A 19,256-nucleotide genomic window follows, 5' to 3' on the forward strand; every position below is an offset into this window, starting at 1 on the left:
ATGGGAAGCTTAAGTATGGAGGCTGTTATGGAGGAAGAGGTTGATGGAGTTGAACAAGTTCAGGAAGTTGGTGGTGATGGTCAAGAAGTGGAAGTTGGTGATGATGGTGAACATGAAGGTGTAGAAGAGAATGAAGTTGAGGCTGTTATGGAGGAAGAGGTTACTGGAGTTGAACAAGTTCAGGAAGTTGGTGGTGATGGTCAAGAAGTGGAAGTTGGTGGTGATGGTGAACATGAAGGCGTAGAAGAGAATGAAGTTGAGGCTGTTATGGAGGAAGAGGTTACTGGAGTTGAAGGTCAAGAAGTGGAAGTTGAAGCAGATGTGGAAATCCGAAGCTGGAATTCCTCTTTTGAGAATGGTAGTGGTGATGGAAATAATGAGTGGTTGGAGGGGCTTGTTGATGTCAATGTTGGTTGTGATATAGATGATGATATACATGCAGATTTCGAGGGAAATGTGGAAGTGGAAGTCCAAAGTATGTCAAATGACTCTAGTGGACCATGTTCTAGTGTGAGTTCTGACAGCATGTTTGATGTTAACGTGGAGGGTGAGAATGATAGAGGTTTGTCAGATGATGAGTGGGAATCTGAACAATTAATTAGTGGAGCAGAAAGTGATGAAGACGATACCGATGTAGAAGGTTATGGGACTTTTACAACATTTGTGTTGCCAAAAAGTATGGTTGACTTTAAGTGGGAAGTTGGGACATATTTTGCTGAAAAGCAAGACATTTTGGAGGCTATCAAAAATTATGCGTTGGATAATGGAAGAAATATTAAGTTTGTTAAGAATGATAAACAAAGAATTAGGTTGAAGTGTGTGGGTACAAAAGGAAACTACCCTTGGAAGTTATATTGTGGTTATATGAAGGCAGTGAAAACATGGCAATTGAGAACAATGGTGGACAACCATACCTGCAGCAGGGAGTTCAACCTTAAATTAATTGATGCCAAGTGGTTGAGCAAAAGGATACAGAAAACTATTAGAGATAATCCTACAGTTAAGGGTGTGGATATAAGGGAAAAAGTTCAAAGGAAATGGAACATTGGTATTTCAAGGTGTATGGCCTATAGGGCCAAAAACATAGCAACAGAGCAAATTGATGGCTCTTTCAAAGAACAGTATAAAAGGTTATATGATTATGCCCATGAGTTGGTGGCCAAAAATCCTGGGTCAGTAGTGAAACTAAAGGTTGAGGATGTGGGGGGTAAAGTCGTTTTCAAGAGATTCTATGTATGTTTAAAGGCTTGCAAAGACAGTTTTATGTCATGCAGGCTAATTATTGGTTTAGATGGAGCATTTTTGAAAGGTAAGTACGGTGGTGAGTTGTTAACAACTGTGGGCCGAGAAGGGAATGAGCAGATGTTGCCAATTGCATACTGTGTGGTTGAAGTTGAGAACAAGGATTCATGGAGGTGGTTCTTGGAACTGTTGGTAGATGACCTTGGAGGGGCTGAAATTTGTTCTTCATTTACCTTTATATCAGACCAACAAAAGGTAATAGTAATCATTAATTTGTAATTGTACATTTTAAGTTCTTAAGTATTTGTTGGCTGTATTCAAAATTGGTATATTGTATTGCAGGGTCTACTTCATGCAATAGATGAATTGCTTCCTAGAGTTGATCAAAGGTTTTGTGTGAGGCATATGTATGCCAACTTCAGGAAGAAATACCCTGGTAAAAACCTGAAGCGTTTAATGTGGAGGGCAGCTACAGCCACACATCCACAAACCTGGGAGATGGAAATGAGAAACATAAGAGCAGTGAACGAAGATGCTTATAAGCATTTGATTGCCATCCCTCCAAGGTTAGTCTTCAAAAGTAGAAACATAATTCCTTATTCATATAATGTGAATAATAATTCTATTATTTGTTGTAGGTATTGGTCAAGATCAAGGTTCACTAAAAGAGCTAAATCTGACACCTTAGTAAACAATATGAGTGAGGGCTTCAACAGTGTCCTCCTTTCTGTCAGGAGTAAACCCATCATTACTTTCTTGGAGATGATACGACTTTACCTCATGCAAAGATGGGCCAAGAACAGGTCAAGCATATCATCATTTACTGGAGCCATTTGTCCCAAGATCCTATCCAGATTTAGAAAGGAATCTCAGTTAACTAAAAATTGGATTCCTAGGTAAATTCCAGTAATCACTTCGTTGTTATATTAATTTACTACTGTTGTTAATAATTATTGTTGTCTTCTTCTACACAGTTGGTCAGGCAACAAGCTATTTGAAGTTCGTCACATGTCTAACAATGGAGATAAGTTCGTAGTCAACATAGATGACTCCTCATGCACATGCAGAACTTGGATGATGACTGGAATCCCCTGTTGTCATTCATTGGCTGCAATGAAGTTCCTCAACATTGATGGAGAACAATTTATTGACTCTTGCTACATGAAGTCCAGATATGTGGAGACATATTCAACAATTATATATCCCTTAAATGGAGCCAACATGTGGAACATTACTCCATATCCTAATGTGTCTCCACCACACAAAAGAGTATTGCCTGGCAGACCAAAGAGAAAACAAAGACTAGAGCAATGGGAAATGAGGAAGGATGAATCAAGAATGACCAAATCTGGCTTGCGGAAGAGATGTGGCATATGTAGAGAACATGGCCATAACAGAACTCGTTGCCCATCAGCAACCCAAGCAGGAACTGTGCCCAGTACATCAGCAACCCAAGCAACTCCATCCACTCAACAATCTGAAATTCTACATCAGTCTGGGAATCAACCGTAGTAGACAGTAGGAATGAAATTTTGTAATCTTTTTAGGCTACAAAACATTATGTAGAAAAGCAGTACATGTAGGAAAACGTTATTGTGGTACTGCAGTTGATAAGTTATGGAACTTGATGCTGTTTTTATGGTTATTTTGGTCTGTATGACAGCAGTTTTATGTACTACTTCAGATTAATTAAATTTTAGCATATATGCTTAATTTGGTTCCATTTATCTGTTGTGTGCATTGATGTTATGTTGATCTTTTAACATGGTTATGTTTTAGATTTTAACATTGCTTCAGATTAATGAATTGTTATGCCAATTACTATCAATAAATCTCCAGGAATCATCGAAAATGGGCATGACTGAGAAAGATCAACACATTCTACTTTTATATAGTGCTTCAGATTAATGAAAATTCTATGAAGTTTATGTAATTTGTGCTTATCAGTTCACTTTGAAACCACTTCATATGATTGTGCTTATTAGTTGACAGTTCAATACGAAGAATATTTTGGCCAAAAGTATGAATCAATACTTTGAATTACTTCCTTACCAAAAGTTACAAACAATACAAACTTTTATAGTCAAAATAACTTTGGTTCATTGCATTGTAAGTACATTCCATCATAAGTACAATGAAATCATTCCTATGAACGAAAAAACACTATTGTAAGTACAATAATGTTCACCACAACAAGAACAGAGACAATCCCTAACAAGACATTAAGCCTATTTCCTAATTTCTTCACTGACAACTCCAAATCAGTTGTAATCTTCCATCCACCTTCCATTGCTTCTCTGTTCAGCAAAGACTCAGACTTGCCTTCACACTTTGTAGGTTTTTCCGTTTCAACAACCCCATGATCTGCACACCATGTGAAATAATTGCAACCACCATCTTCACCACCATTCTGTGACAACGAAACACCAATCAGGGCACCCTCGAACTCAAAATAAGAACAACAAAAAACCTTACCTTGAACTTAGGGCAGCCCCAAAATTGCTTGCCTCTGTTCTTAACTGTTCTTGCAGTTCTGAGAACACAGTTCATCCCACAATAGCACAACGGACCACCATTGTTGTTTTTAACTCCTCGACCACCACCACAGACCACATTACTGTCTGGCTTCCGCCACCCGCTGCATGACGAAGACGAACAGGGATGCATATTCAACCAGCCCTTCGATTAAACCCTAAATACCCAAATTGATACCCCAATTTGTGAAATGGAAAGAACTTTGGACGAACCCTAGAAATAGTCAGAAGAATCTCAATCCCTAATTCGATCAATTCAAAATCTGAATCCCCATTTTGGTTTAAAACATTCATTTTCTTTTTATCCACGTGCTTCACTGCCCCTGCTTCAGTCAGCCACGTCAGCTAAGAAACTGACTACAGCGTGCCACGTAAGACACACACTAACGCCGTTGGAGACAGTTTAACGGAAAGGATCCAATTGTTGCAATTTTCATAAATTTGGGACCCAATTGAGATTTACAGAAACAAAGGGACTAAATTGAGATTTCACGCGAAAATAGGGACTTAGTGAATGATTAAACCTAATAATTATTAGTATAAAACAGTGTTTAACTTAATTAATATAATTATTAATTATTTTTAATTTCTGAATTAATTATTATTTATTGATTTTATTGCAATGACCAACTCGAACGAAAGGTAAAACCTCACTCAGGAATAGGTCATGAGATTGAATGTGCATAGTGAATGATTAATTTTATACTGTGAAAGATTAGGTTGTAGAAATGAAGATGGCTACTGTGCAACTTCAATAGCGTGAAGATTGGGTTATACAATGACAACAATGGTAGAACTTTGATCCTTTCGTACCTTGGAAAATTCATATACACAGAAAAGTTGTCATCAGATTGAATCCACTGACATCAGTCAATTTGACCAGACATTTCTGCTTCATCTTTCTATAAATAATGAAAAAATAAAAAAAAATATCATTAAAAAAATTTGAATCAAAATATTTAACAGTTAAATTATACGTAACAAAGACTAAAATGATCGTGATTTCTAAGATTTTTTAATTTTATAAATTAGTATAACAATGTCTCCCAAGCAATGAAGTAAAATAAATATTTTTTTAGAGGAATGATAATATATATAATGTTGCGTTGAACACCAACCATGGCAGCCACTTGTCTACGCTTTCATAACTTAAAAAAATTCAGACACTTATAAAACTATACACATGGTATGGAATATGTTCAACAGAAAGTTCAAATAAATTGGAAGATAATTGTTTGAAATGCATCTTTATATTCTGGCTTCACTATGGAAATTTCCGTTGGTGACACAATATTTAATTCCAGAAAATAATAAACTGTGTACATAATATTCACGGGTGATTATAATAATTATGGAGTTACCTCTCATTTAGTTGACGATTTTGAATGAAATATTATAAATCTTTTAATTAGTATTCAACTTTTATGAATAAAAATATTATAATGGACGAAATAGTTTGTGCATACCTCAAGCGACTAATACATCTGGCAATCAAACACTTCAATAAACTGATTAGGTAGACAACTCTAAATCCAAAATCCAACAGAAGGAATATAGAAAGATTTTTGTAAAAAATATAGAAAAATGATATTTTGACTCAGATTTATAGTTTTACAATCTTTTTTATAATTTTATAGGACAGTAACAACGGTTTTTGCACCAAACTAGGCATATTTGCCTATAATATTACCAAAATGGACAAATTCAACCAAATTTACGAAAATGGGGAAGTCGTGGGGGGCCCAAACGACTTCAAATGAAGAAGTTGTGCCCCTCCTGCACGACTTCACACTGTTCATAGCAACAGTGTTGAAGTCGTGCACCCCAAAAACGACTTCAAGACTTTGTAATCGATTACAATGTAATGGTAATCGATTACAGAGTGTTGAAATCATGACCAACCTGCACGGCTTCAAATTTGTATGCCACCAAAAGCACTGGTAATCGATTACAAAACATGTGTAATCGATTACCAGGTTGTTTTGCAAGGCAGAAGAGGACGCTTGTCCAGGCAGAAGCGGACGCTCGTCCAGACAGGCAGAGAGAACGCTCGTCCAGAAAGCTAAGAGGACGTTCGTCCATCTAGCTAAGAGGACGCTCGTCGAGATGCACTCAATGGACGCTCGGCAGGAGAAGTGGACGCTCGTCCATTTTCAGTGAACGCTCGTCCACATACAGATCGTCCGCGCCCGGGCGCGACAGAGGGGTGCCGAGCGCGATTTTTCCAGAAAGTTTCACGCAAGAGTGCTTCTTCCAACATAACCCACCTGGTAATCGATTACCAAAATGGCGTAATCGATTACCAGTACGTTTTCTGCCTTCACATTTCCAGTCTTGCAGGGGTCAGGATTTCAACATTGTGTAATCGATTACCAAAATGGTAATCGATTACAGGACCCAGAAGTCGTTTTTGGGGTGTACGACTTCAACACTGTTGCTATGAGCAGTGTGAAGTCGTGCAGGGGGGCACGACTTCTTCATTTGAAGTCGTTTGGACCCCCCACGACTTCACTTTTAGTCAATTTTTGCCTACTTTGGTAATAAATACCACATTTTTGCCTACTTTGGTAACAAAGCCCAGTAACAACACATCACAGACTAATAATAACACATCGATCACAATGGTAATTTATTCTTTTGGCTTAAAACAAAACATAAACCATGATCACAATTATACAATTTATTTGTCCAAAATATGATCATTTATAGGAAACTCAAAGCAGAGAAAATATGCAGTTCAGTGTTGATACGATGGTATGATCTTCATCTCTCTGAGTTTCTCCACCCAAAATCTGATACTCTTGAAGGTATCAACATGACCAAGAAATCCATATTCTCTACTCTTGTTCATGCTAGATACATGTTGAAACTTAAAACGTAGCACCGCTTGTAGGGCGTCAAAGCAGGTTATTTCCTCCAATACGGTGTTGTGAAGCTCGTATTTCTCCACGATCTCCTTCCAAACGCAACCCTTATCACGCATCAGCTCCACCAAATCAAACCTTTGCGTTTCGTCAAACGCCACAAACTCCACATCGAAAACTTCACACAACAACTTCCACACGCTCTTCCACGTGAAAACGTCGCCGTTTGTGCAATTGAATGCCTCGTTTTTAGCTTCAGGGGAAACCGCAGCCCACACGTGCTGCTGCGCCAACACTCCGGCGTCGGTCATGTCACAGAAATGCTCCCACGTGTACTTCGTCCCCGGGTACCGAAACGCCAATCCCACGTGGCGACAAATCACAGCGTAGGTTGCTAGCGTGAGCAGGGAGTTGTATATACTCCTGGACGACGCTCCTATTATAATAGAGGAGCGGTGCACTGAGTACGTGAGCGATGACACGAAAGATGCAACGAGATTCTCGAGCGCGTAGTAGAAGTTGGGGTAAGGGAGCCTCGCCATGTTCTCGTGAAACGGTGGGTCGTGGGAGATGAGTTTGGTGGAGAGGAGTGGATCGAAAATTGGGCCCATGTAGTGTTTGGTGCCGGTTTGAACTGTCACATGGGCGAGCTTTGAAGGTGTGCAAGATTTGAGGATGCTGAGAACGTTGAGGAGCATGGTTTCGTTGATTCTCACGTTGGCTTCTTCATCTGCACGAATCTGCAAGCTGATCCAGAATAGGTGAGTGACTTCACTCGCAACCGGTGAAAGCTTGGCGCGTGTGTCGGAAGAGTTGACAGCGTCAAAGGTGATGAAGTGGTCGACTGTGGAAGGAGGGAACCAACTGGGCGGGGGCCTGCGAGCGACGCCGTAAACTTTCCATGGGCCTCCGGGACAGTTGGGCTGCTTGAGGGCTTGGGTTAGACTCAGCCCAGCCATCCCTGTGACACCAGCTACTAGTGCCACAAAAGCTTGGGATTCCATCACTGTTGTTCTCCACACCAGGAAGAAATAATTTTGTGTGGTTGTGTGTAACAGCTTGAGGTTGAATTTAAAGAATATGTTGTAACATGAATCATGTTTTCTATATTCTATTCTTTTTGGAGTGTTTTTTCTAATAAACAATCCTGTAAGTATTTGAAATGAAACATGACTCAACAAATAGCAAAAAAATATATAGGAAAAGTATAATGTTATCCTTTGTCATAACCTTCGATCATAGTGCTAAACAATACCTATATTAAAAGATGAAATCTATACAAATTATTATAATAATATCTATATTATAGCTAATATAATATTTAATTGTTTAATATTTGTGTTATTATGGACTCATAGCCGACCGAACGGTAAAGGTGTAGAAGAGTCAGTCGACCGATTATACCTCTCAAGTCAATGAATCGATCCGTAAAATCAGCCGTTAAACTAATCAATAGTAATAATTATCGAGGAGTTAATGAAAATAATTGTCATTTATTGATAATTAATATTGTCATTCATTGGTGATTAATGAGTCAGATCTAACGGTGAGCTCATTATAATTTATAAGTATTTGTCTCACAAAGAGGACAGATAACTTGAATTCTGATAACTAATCTTGATTACAAAATTACTACGCGAGGTCACTCACTTGAGCGTCGTGTCTTTTGCAGACACCCTCCCCCGCGGCTTGGACAAGAAGAAGAGAGAAGACATCGCAACTGGATGATGGAGCAGACAACTTTGAATGTTTTGGATTAGGGTTCTAAATCCTGCTGAAACATTTTGGCGCCCACCGTGAGGCCGAGTGACATCCTCTTTTTGGCCACTAGGAGTCAGACAAGCGCTCGGTCTCACTATCATTATGATAAGGCCTTGTCTATTGGCCCCGATCCACGATGACAAAAAATTTCACTACCAATATCAACCAGCATCGTCACTCGCTAGAGCTATGTTTAAACATGAATATGTTTTTATAATTGTTTTATATATAACCATCCTAAATTTATTTTATTATTATTGAATAATTTAATTCAATATCATATTATTCAAAGTTTATTCAGGAAAAAGATTTATTCAGTAGCAAAGTGCAAGGACCGATGACGCACGTAACATGCATATGTTATTCAAGATTCATCTTGGGTGCACTTTTCTAAAGAAAAAGAATACTTTGACACGGCCAAAGTTTTTGACATTCATATGACACGCGGTGGGGCCCAAATTTTGTGAATGTACAGAAGGGTGATATTGTCATTTACCCTTTAAATTAAACGCTGCGTTTTATTTAGGGTGCTCTCTGTATTCAGTTTTCCAGTTTGTCTGATTTCACATTTTGGAAGAGCTCTTCGTGCTTTGCTAGGGTTGGGGGTGATAGAGAAGCGGAGAAGTGGAAGAGCGTGCTGTGGTAGGGTTCGGTTGATAGAGAAGGCGAGAACTCCATGGGTGCCACTTAATCGGAGGGTGTATGGTTCTTCTTTGTTTCTTCTTTTGTCATGATTTTTGTATTTTTCCATTTGTATTTGCTTCATTTTGGTGAACCCTAGACTAAAGGGGGCAAGGTGGTCTGAGGGAGAGTTGCGGTAGGGAGAACACTAAATTCTCAATCCGTGACGAGCACTGAGAGAAGACGGTTTGGGGAGTTATCTCTGTCTAATTTGAAAACTGTGTTTGAATGTCTAATTTGGCATATTATTTTGGTTAGTTTCCCTGTTTGACAAATTTGATTGTCCTGTATTGTAAACTAATATTGATTTATGACAAATCTGGTTTGCTTGATTTGTAACTTGTGTCGTGCCTGATGCGTGCGAAATGCAATGTTGGTTTTCGGAGGGATGCATTTTATTAGAGGTGGTTGTCAATGTCTGAAAAAGGGATACGTATTAAGGATTGTAACCAACGAGGGAGTTGATTGAAGTGGAATATTTACATTTGGTTTCTCCCCTGAATAGGGAGTTGATTGAAGTGGAATATTTACATTTGGTTTCTCCCCTGAATAGGTAGCTGTTGAGAGTGAAAACCCTTATTTACATTTGACTTTTTGGATTTTATCATCTGAAAACCCTTATTTGTAGACCTGTTTAGTTTGGTTTTCAGATGGTAACAATGAAAGCAATTTTAGTGTTCCTCTTTGAACATTGTATGCATTTCTCCCTTTTGTTTTGTTTTTTCTTCTGTATGGTTTATACAATGTCATCAACATCTTCTTGAATTAGTTTAAATGCACGTCCACTGGCAACTAACTTTTTGCATTCTCTTCATGATAGGTGGCTGCACTTGTTCCTAAAGGTGATGTTGATGGTGAAATGGGTGATGCTCACATGAATTGATGAGTCAGGCACTTAGAAAATTGAGGCATGCCTTATCACAGACATAACATATCTCTTTTCCATCCTTTTTTTCAAGGTAGTAACTATCATAATTATTGAGCCTCGTTAGATAGAATGTGCAGACTTGGATTTTTTGCTATGTAGAAAAAGAATATGGGAATTATTTCCATTAATTGAAATTTCTAATTATGCATTGGCCATGCGCTTGTAATTATTTGTATAAAATTTGTTGTAATCAAGTTTATCTCATTTAATATAAACAAACGAAATTTATTGTTTGATAATGCTTTAAAATATGTATATTTGTAATATAAAAAAACGCTCTGTAATATTGTGAAATTTATTTAATTAATTTTAATACTGTTGGATGTATTTTCTATGCACAACCACCATGGTTCTTATAAGTTGGATGTCTTTTTGGTATATGAGTGACAGATGAAATTGAGTAGGTTGAAAATATAATTATTATATAAGGTTTATCAATGTGATTCTGTTGTGAGAGATGTGTCTATATATGTCTCCCAGTTAAATATTTTATGGCTTGAAGTCTAAGTTTTTTATTTTATGGACATGCAGTCAAAGCATAGATATAGTTGGAACAGTCATTATGGAAGAACAAGTTTGAATGCACATGATGATTTTTTGTGTTTAAAATTGATTTCCTGAAGTGGTCTATTTCACTTTTTGAATTGTTTACTTTGATATATAGGTTTATGCACGACATTCATGTAGGACAAAATACTTGGCACATGTCAATACATTATTAACGGATGTGCAGAAGACGTTTATACAAAGAACTCCTTTTGGATGGCTACTGTCCATTGATGTGGAAGCCAAAATGAGTAGGACACTACTTCTAGAATTGTGTAGTAGATGGTCAAAGAGGAGGGGTGGGTTTGAAGTTAGGTCTGTCTTTATTCCATTCACTAAGTTAGACGTTTGCTTAGGTTTAGGTGTTAGGGTTAATGGAGACATGTTTAAGTTGTTTAAAGAGGAAGTTGATTGTTATAGTAGAAGATTGTTTGATACAAATGATGTAACTATACATCATGTTTATGAAGAGCTTCAAAAGCATATAAAAGGGGATGAAGTGGTTGATGTTTGTAGATTGTATTTGTTGCTAGGGTTGACTGAGTTTTTGTTTCCAAATAGAGGTGGAAAAGTTCATTTTGGTTTATTTGAATTATTAGATGATTTTTCATGTATGGGAAAGTATAACTGGGCGGGTGTTATTTATGAGTATTTGGTTTCTAGTTTGTGTGATGCTGCATTGTGTGTAAGGAAGAGACAAACATATAATTCTAGTTTGTAGAACAATAGAAGTGGTTTAATTGGATATGAATCATTCATTTGTTAGGTGCAGTAAGTGGTTATATACTAAGTTGTATGTGATTATTTATGAAAGACGTTATGAACAAGCATATAATTCGTTTAATTGAATATCAATCATTAATTTCTTAGGTCTAGTAAGTGGTTATGTACTATGTTATATGTGGTTATTTGTTAAAGAGGTTTTCAACAAGAATAGAAGTGGTTTATTTCAATAGGAATAATCCCTTTGTTTAGGTACAGTAGGTGGTTATTTAATAAGTTGTATGTGGTTATTTCTGAAAGATGTTCTGAACACGAATACAATTGATTTAATTGAATATCAATCATTCATTTCTTAAGTGCAGTAAGTGGTTATATGCTGAGTTGTATGTGGTTATTTATGAAAGAGCTTCTGAACAAGAATATAATTGGTTTAATTGAATATCAATCATTCATTTCTTAGGTGCAGTAAGTGGTTATGTAGTATGTTATATGTGGTTATTTGTGAAAGAGGTTCTGAACAAGAAAAGAAGTGGTTCAATTGGATATCAATCATTCATTTCTTAGTTGCAGTAAGTGGTTATCTATTAAGTTGTGTCTGGTTATTTATGAAAGAGGTTACGAACCAGAATATAATTGGTTTAATTGAATATCAATCATTGATTTCTTAGGTCCAGTAAGTGCTTATGTACTATGTTGTATATGGTTATTTTTTAAAGAGTTTCTCAACACCAATAAAAGTGGTTTATTTTAATATCAATCATCACATTTCTTAGGACAAATTTCATTAATATGATTGGTAGCCAAACTTGTATGAATAAACAAACTTAAATTTTCATCAAAATACCATTTTATAATTCATTACATAAACTAAACAACTTTAAAACCAGTAACGATAATTGAATCCTAATCAATCATATTTTGTGGACATTCTATTGAAAATGTACATTAATTGTTCCCCTACTTCAATGTATTGAAGTTGTTGATGTTGTCCTACTTCATGCCTTAATCAATGCCTAAAGGATCCCATCCCACATTTCTGCAATACCCTTGTACGATGAACATTATCTTCGTGTAATACCCATTGACAAACCATTTGTTCTCGTAGAACTTGTAATTGTTCCTGCAATAACAATACTCTTGTTAAATTTTACACTAAAAAACGTTTTATCATAAATCATATTTAAACATATACATAAATCATACTAACCATTGTGTAATCGGGCATTTTTTTCCCATCAAATTTAGGTGTATGATCCCATAACTCAATATACTTGATGACCAATATACCACAATCATACCTACAAATTAAACAAATATTATAAAGTGATCATATGACACAACTTAATAAATTGTCAACACCAGCAAGTTCACTAACGTAGGTGGTTGCACAGGCAAATCTTCTTCGATCACTTTCAATTCCTGCTCCTTACAGTTTGAGTCTATGTCAATCATATTGAATAATTCTTGCAAAATGGCAACCTTACAAATTGATATTGAACACATTCAATACTCTTGTAAATCTTCTATTGTAACAGTAAAGTGCACTTAAAGGGATAACAATACAACAAAATATGTCTTACCATAGCCTTGTCAATACTTTTTCTACGCCGCCTTTTGTGACCAAGAGAATCCAAAATAAACATTTCTCTTGATTGACAGTTTACAGCATAGCACCACCAATGGTCATCACCAACAGTGGGCACAAATAACTAAAGAACCACAACCACAAACATCAATACATTGAAGAACACATGGTATGATAAACCTATAACAGAACACATATACTTACAAATTCAGATGTTAACAACACATTTAATGGAAATGATTGAGGTTGGAAGAAATGATGATAATCTGTTGCTGGCAATGCTTCTCGCTTTTTTTTGGGAATCTTCATTCTCTCCATAACCATTGTCTAAAATATTTCATCCATAAAATTGGTTCAAACAATTCAATCCTTAAATACGCCAATAAGTAATATCAACAAGTACAAAGCTTTATCATTCAACAATTTAATCCTTACATACCGCAAAAAATGGATTCAAACAACACCGTTTAATCGTTCCAGATAGTTGCAATTGATTATACACAATCATCCCAGTGGCAGACAACATAACCTACACCAAAAGTTCATCGAAGTTATACACTCACATAATTGGTTGTTATACAACAAGTTTTGGTTCATTACACAACTTACCATGTTATCAATTTTTCCACGTGGTCGTAAGCATTTGAAGTCTGCTATGGTCAACATGTTGTTTGACACCTCCAAAAGTACTCTACATACAACACAATTTCATGATAATGTTCATTTCAAACACAATTATAAATCATAAAATATATATATATATATATATATATATATATATATATATATATATATATATATATATAAACATTGTTTTGTGTATAACTTACTCAGCACCATCATTACAAAGCCCCGAAGTGCAAGTTCTGTAAACATTTGAAAAAACGATGTTCTCATTTATGGAGGGTCCCTCCACACCCCCATCCACAAAATTGACAACAGCCAAATCTCTTGCTTTGTCATCTGTCGAAGGCCCTTCCATACCATCATTAAAAGATGGCATCTCATTCAAAACCTCTTCTTCCAACCGTGTTATACTTCTTTGTAACTCCAGAAGGCGTTCTGCATGCTTATCAACCCTTGTCCTCAAGAGCCTTTGCTCTTCGACAACTCTAGCAAAGTCTAAGTTGTCATTGTAGGACTTACTATTAGTCTCCCCAATAGAACCAAGTGATTCCTTGATTTCCTCATTCTGAAATTGTTCTTCACTCAAATGGAAATCCCATAATATCTTCAAAAACAAATACAATTTTACATAAAGAACAAATAATATCAAGGCAATAACACGACAAATGTAACCAAAATATCAAAACAAATGGAATTACCTCAGTGCGTTCAAAAGTTGATATTATTTTTCTCCTTTTATCTTTAATTACAATCCAATGAAGAATTCGAGGATAAATACTCCTACCTCCAATATCATACAAACTTATGTGTTCCACAACCCATAACTGCAAAGTTCATCAAAATTGTTCAAATTTTTTCGATAAAAAATACACATTTATTTTGTAACAATTAAATAAATAATTGTTAAAACACACCTGTAATACTGCTGCACAACCAACTATGTGTATAGCATCATGGTATGTTTTGCGGTTGTATTTATCCGTTGCCCGATTCAAACTACTTTTTATCAAACTATATACAACATCACCCCAGTTGTATATATTTAGTTCATCAATGTTATCTAATTTACTAAAAGGGACACTGCTTATCACATTACTATTCCTAGGAAAATAAAATATTCCAAATGTTAACAATATATACAACCTACAATAATTGTCAACATTTTCTTTTTGTTTTAAATTTCTTATCCCTCAACTTTTCCATTATAGTCAAACTTGTTATGTCCTCATCCCTAAAAAAGTTATTAACAATGCCACCGACATCATTTTCTAGATTAAAAGTTTGACCAGAATTTGACAAACCTAAAAAAAAACACACATCCTCAACTGTAAAAGGGACTAAATTCTCCCTGATCCTAAAAGCCTTATGTACGACATCCCACCTACTAATTAATTCTACAAGAATGGGGCTAGAAATAACGATATTGTCCACCAAATCGACTAAAAATTTAAAAGGTGTCGACTTTATTCTTTCCTTATGAAAGGATGACAGGGAAGCATTTAATTCAACTATAGGTTGGGTTTGTACTCGGTGCCTAACTCTAACTGTACCCTGCAAGTATAAACCAAACCATATCTTAGTATAATAAATGCAACAATCTACCTAATAAATATTAAATTGAAACAATTACAGCATACTTACAGGTTCATTAACTTCTCTGTCCATATCACTATATCCTGCACATTTTATCAAACACAATCAACATCATTGTATAATGAGAGTGACAAGTTCAATTTAATATATTGGTAAAATAATATGTATTTAACTCATTCATATCATCAGATTGTTCACTCAATTATCCAAAACAACACATTATTCACATTGCAATCACCTAAGGACAACATTACACACCAAACAATATAAAGGCAGTACCAATGCGTAAAACATATCCCTTTCATTTTCATACATCTGTGCATGTTCAAACATATTTTACAGACATGCCCAATTCAACCCTTCATCCCATGCACCATAACATAGAGTCATATAATGTACAAAGCATATTTTATCATGCACTCTACTTTATTCAATATCTAATATGTCTTAACAAAACATAATCATGGAATCAGGTTCATGTATAAGTCTACTTATCTCATTTAAACAGTCATTTTATTAAAACATGTTTTTGTATAAGGGTACAACAAAGCATAATTAAGGTCAACACAATCACTCCATCCAACATTAGAGTCTTAAAGTTAGATTAACAACACCCAACCCTTTAACACCCATCATAATAACACAAGTAATATTAGCATTACTATACATCTTTAAAACACCATTTCGACGTAACCAACCAGCATCCATTATCCATATATATATATATATATATATATATATATATATATATATATATATATATATATATTCTACAATCAATTTACCATTCTAACATCAATCGTGGTCCACCAAAATCATTTCAGGAAGTATTGTTTTTAGAAAAATAGCAAGATTTTATACCAGTTTTATAACAACCAACAACAAATATTTTATGTTGCTTTTTAACCAAAACATCAAAGATTTTTCTGCATAATTTACAGCAATATAGCAAAGCTTTTATATATGTATCATAACAATAAATAGCAAAGCTTTTTGGTAGCATACAACAAGGCTTTTGGGAGCAAACAACAAAGCTATTGGTAGGAAACAAGAAGCTAAGGACAAAAAGATACAACAACAATTTCTACAGCATTTTTATGTTAAAACAGTATAGTTTTTGGTGCAGTAACAACCATCAAAACAGCACAATACAACAAGAATTTTACTGCATTTTTAACAGCATGGGACAACAAGGTTTTATCACATTTTAATCAGCCCAAAACAGCGTAAACAACATTATTTCGATGCAAATAAAGAACTCAAAAGATACTACAAAGTACCAGCATTTTAGTGTACAATTTGTTTTATAAAAGAACACACTTTGGCTTTTATAAAAACACAACATCAGTATTTTTATTACAATTAAAAACAGTACTTGGTATATCATGAATAAATGGAACTTAAAAATCAGTTATACTTAGGTAAGAGGTCTCCATCCCTTTGTTCTTTCTATATCAGAATAAAGCTTTTTCATTCCTAAAGTGCTAATCATGACAAAGAGGAAGATGACAGATTTAAAGAAACAACCCAAACCCACCACGGTCAATAAAGTTCTTAGATAAAAAATTATCACTGCCTTTCTCAAGCTCCCCAACAAAGAAACAAATGGACCCCATTTTAGGCCTCAATCGATCCCGCTAAAATAACACATACATGCTGTCTACACATAGCGACAAATAAATGGGTCCATGACCCCAAGTGCTCAAAAGGGTAAAACTACCATAGAAAAAAATTGAAAAAACCCCTACCTCAAAGTCACACACCACACAAGCGACACAAATCAAAACGCCAACAGGAGACCTCCACAACCGTCAACTGCACAGCCACCCGAAACCTCCACAACCACCGATTCAACCACCTCAAAAACACAAATGGGAAGCAATGAAGAAGGAGGGACAACGACAGAGGAAAGTAAGAGAAAGTAAACCTAGATGGTATTTTTCATTCACCACGGAAAGAAGAAGGAAACACAAATTTACCTTTTTCCCAATTTTAGCCTCAGTCAGTAAACATTTTAAAAAAAAAAAATGACGTGGCGCATGTCATATGAGTGTAAGTGACACGTAGGCGTGTCATTGTATTACTGCTCTTTTCTAAATAACTTTTCTTGATAAAGTGCAGGAAAAAGAAAAAATATTTGTGGGAGTCCGCGGGTGATATACGAGAGGAAACAAAAAACACAATATAAAAAAATTATCTTCTCTTTTTTACACTCAAGAGGTTCACCGCACAACATTGTTTCAAAAACCTGGGAAGGCTTACAGCGTGGAGGCGAGAACACGTCCCTCAACTCATTCGGTTTGGGGAAAATTTTCAAGACCATTACAGAAAGGTCTATGACCATTAGATCAGCGTTATCATAGTCTCCTGGTTCAAAATTTTTGCGAATCTTCTTGCTCGGAAACTGATGAGGAGCTCGTTAGCACACAGTATCAAATCCACCGCCATCGACGTTGACGAAGACCATGTCAGCGTCAATGTCACATCTACCGCCATTGCTTCCGGCGCCACCCTCGTCCACCTCGAGGACCACATCCGATCCCAAACCAGCGATCCTCACACGCAAATCGCCGATTATTTCAACATCATCACCGGAGCCGGCATTGGCACCATCCTCGCCACCACGCAGGATGAGTTCATCGCCCCTTCGTAACGGTTGCCAAGGTCAGGGTCGAGCGCGACGGGAAAGTGTGCGAGATCCGCGAGAAATCGCTGAAGGTGGTTGCGGAGGTGCCCGCTGTTGCCGTAGTGAGCGCCGAGCTGCATCGGATGCGAGCAGATGTGCAAGAGCTCACGGCGGTGGAGAAGGGCTCGCGGTGCTGAAGAAGGGGCTTGCGGCGGCGCTGCTGGCAGTGGGTAGTGACCTCAAGGGGCCGCGCGCCCATTGGTCTTGCCGACCGGCAAGTGCAGCGCCGCCACGTGCTCGGATAGCACTGTTGTTGGCAGCGTCGAGAGACGCGATTTGGGCCAATACTCTTATTTACTCAGATTGATCTCAGGAAAAGAAAAAAAAATGAGTGCTTATTTTCTAAAAACATGTTATGTTCTTCTACTGCTTTCTTTGCTTGCCTCATGAATTACTGTGACGTTCAACAACTCAAATGAGTGGTGAAGCAAAATGCATAGACAGAGAGAAGCAAGAACTCCTCAGCTTCAAACTGCAAGAGTCTCATCTTGTCTCAGATAACAAATTACAAGCAAACACATATTTCGGTCATTATCTTATAACCAAATTACTGGCAAGATACCGAGAAGCATCAGACAACTATTTTGGAGTTTCTATCAGTGGAGGGAAACTCTTTAGAGAATATCTCATGCAAAAACGTCACAGCTGCAAACTTGGCCACTTTGGATTTATCAGATAATAAAAAAATTATCATATATTATATTCCATAATATATTATTATACATGGATTCAAAATGCAGGTTTGAAAGAGGAAAATATTTCCTTCTCCTTAATGTCTTCAATTAAGGTTGAAAGACATTAAAACACCTACAACTCACCCGTGATAATCCTAATATGGATTTGAGACCAAATAGTCTCACTTGCTCGATCGTCTGGCCTCAACTCAAAATATCTTAATTTTATCAGTTATATTTTTCTGACCGTTCAATATTCTAGTCTTATTTTTTTTCGGTGTAGATGATAGGACTCTGTATACAAACTACTTGGCCAACTTTGAGCAATCGATCGACAATGAACATTTTTCAACTCGGTGAGAGCCTCTAAGTTATTTTGGGCTTATGGCCGACCGATGATACCTCTCAGGCAAATGAACTGAGTGGACAAACAGTTAACCGATCGGTAGAAATAGCCGTTAAGGTAATCAATAGTAATAACTGCCGGGGAGTTAATGAAAATAATTATCATTTATTGACAGTTAATAATGTCATTCATTGATGATTAATGAGTCAGACCTAACAGTAAACTCATTATAATTTATAAATATTTGTCTGACAAAGAGGACAGTAACTTTGAATTGAACTTGAATTCTGATAACTAAATCTTGATTACAAGATTACTACGCGAGCTCACTTACTCCCGCGGCTTGGACAAGGAGAACTGGACATCGAAATAAACAACTTTGAATGTTTTGGATTAGGGTTCTAAATCCTGCCGAAACACTCAATATTTTTAGCAACCATCAATTAATTTGGAAACTTTAGATTAC

General features: G+C 36.4%; 3 protein-coding genes and 1 long non-coding RNA gene across 4 annotated transcripts; 2 read left to right on the forward strand and 2 right to left on the reverse strand.

Moving 5' to 3' along the window:
• Positions 1 to 1,930, forward strand: LOC108332900 (uncharacterized). Its single transcript, XM_052870804.1, has 3 exons — positions 1 to 1,497; positions 1,585 to 1,822; positions 1,881 to 1,930. Exons 1-3 carry the CDS (start codon positions 1 to 3, stop codon positions 1,928 to 1,930), a joined length of 1,785 nt encoding a protein of 594 aa, XP_052726764.1.
• A 4,579-nt stretch (positions 1,931 to 6,509) lies between these two features.
• On the reverse strand, positions 6,510 to 7,644 carry LOC108334102 (3-oxo-Delta(4,5)-steroid 5-beta-reductase). Its single transcript, XM_017569747.2, has one exon. It carries the CDS (start codon positions 7,642 to 7,644, stop codon positions 6,514 to 6,516), a length of 1,131 nt encoding a protein of 376 aa, XP_017425236.2. The 3' UTR covers positions 6,510 to 6,513.
• A 1,172-nt stretch (positions 7,645 to 8,816) lies between these two features.
• On the forward strand, positions 8,817 to 10,583 carry LOC128194713 (uncharacterized). The gene is made up of 3 exons (XR_008246042.1): positions 8,817 to 9,101; positions 9,903 to 10,041; positions 10,542 to 10,583. It is a non-coding gene; the product is annotated as an uncharacterized LOC128194713 (long non-coding RNA).
• A 1,702-nt stretch (positions 10,584 to 12,285) lies between these two features.
• On the reverse strand, positions 12,286 to 17,551 carry LOC128194756 (uncharacterized). The gene is made up of 13 exons (XM_052870805.1): positions 17,513 to 17,551; positions 16,885 to 16,942; positions 15,122 to 15,167; positions 14,406 to 14,592; positions 14,190 to 14,315; positions 13,695 to 14,095; positions 13,474 to 13,555; positions 13,304 to 13,393; positions 13,069 to 13,191; positions 12,860 to 12,988; positions 12,655 to 12,758; positions 12,487 to 12,577; positions 12,286 to 12,399 (listed from the first exon to the last, which is right to left on the reverse strand). The coding sequence occupies exons 1-13, from the start codon at positions 17,549 to 17,551 to the stop codon at positions 12,286 to 12,288; spliced, it is 1,590 nt and encodes a 529-aa protein (XP_052726765.1).
• Between the last annotated feature and the right edge of the window lie 1,705 nt (positions 17,552 to 19,256).

The sequence above is a fragment of the Vigna angularis genome, chromosome 11, assembly GCF_016808095.1.
Source record: "Vigna angularis cultivar LongXiaoDou No.4 chromosome 11, ASM1680809v1, whole genome shotgun sequence".
Classification (NCBI taxonomy): Eukaryota; Viridiplantae; Streptophyta; class Magnoliopsida; order Fabales; family Fabaceae; genus Vigna; species Vigna angularis.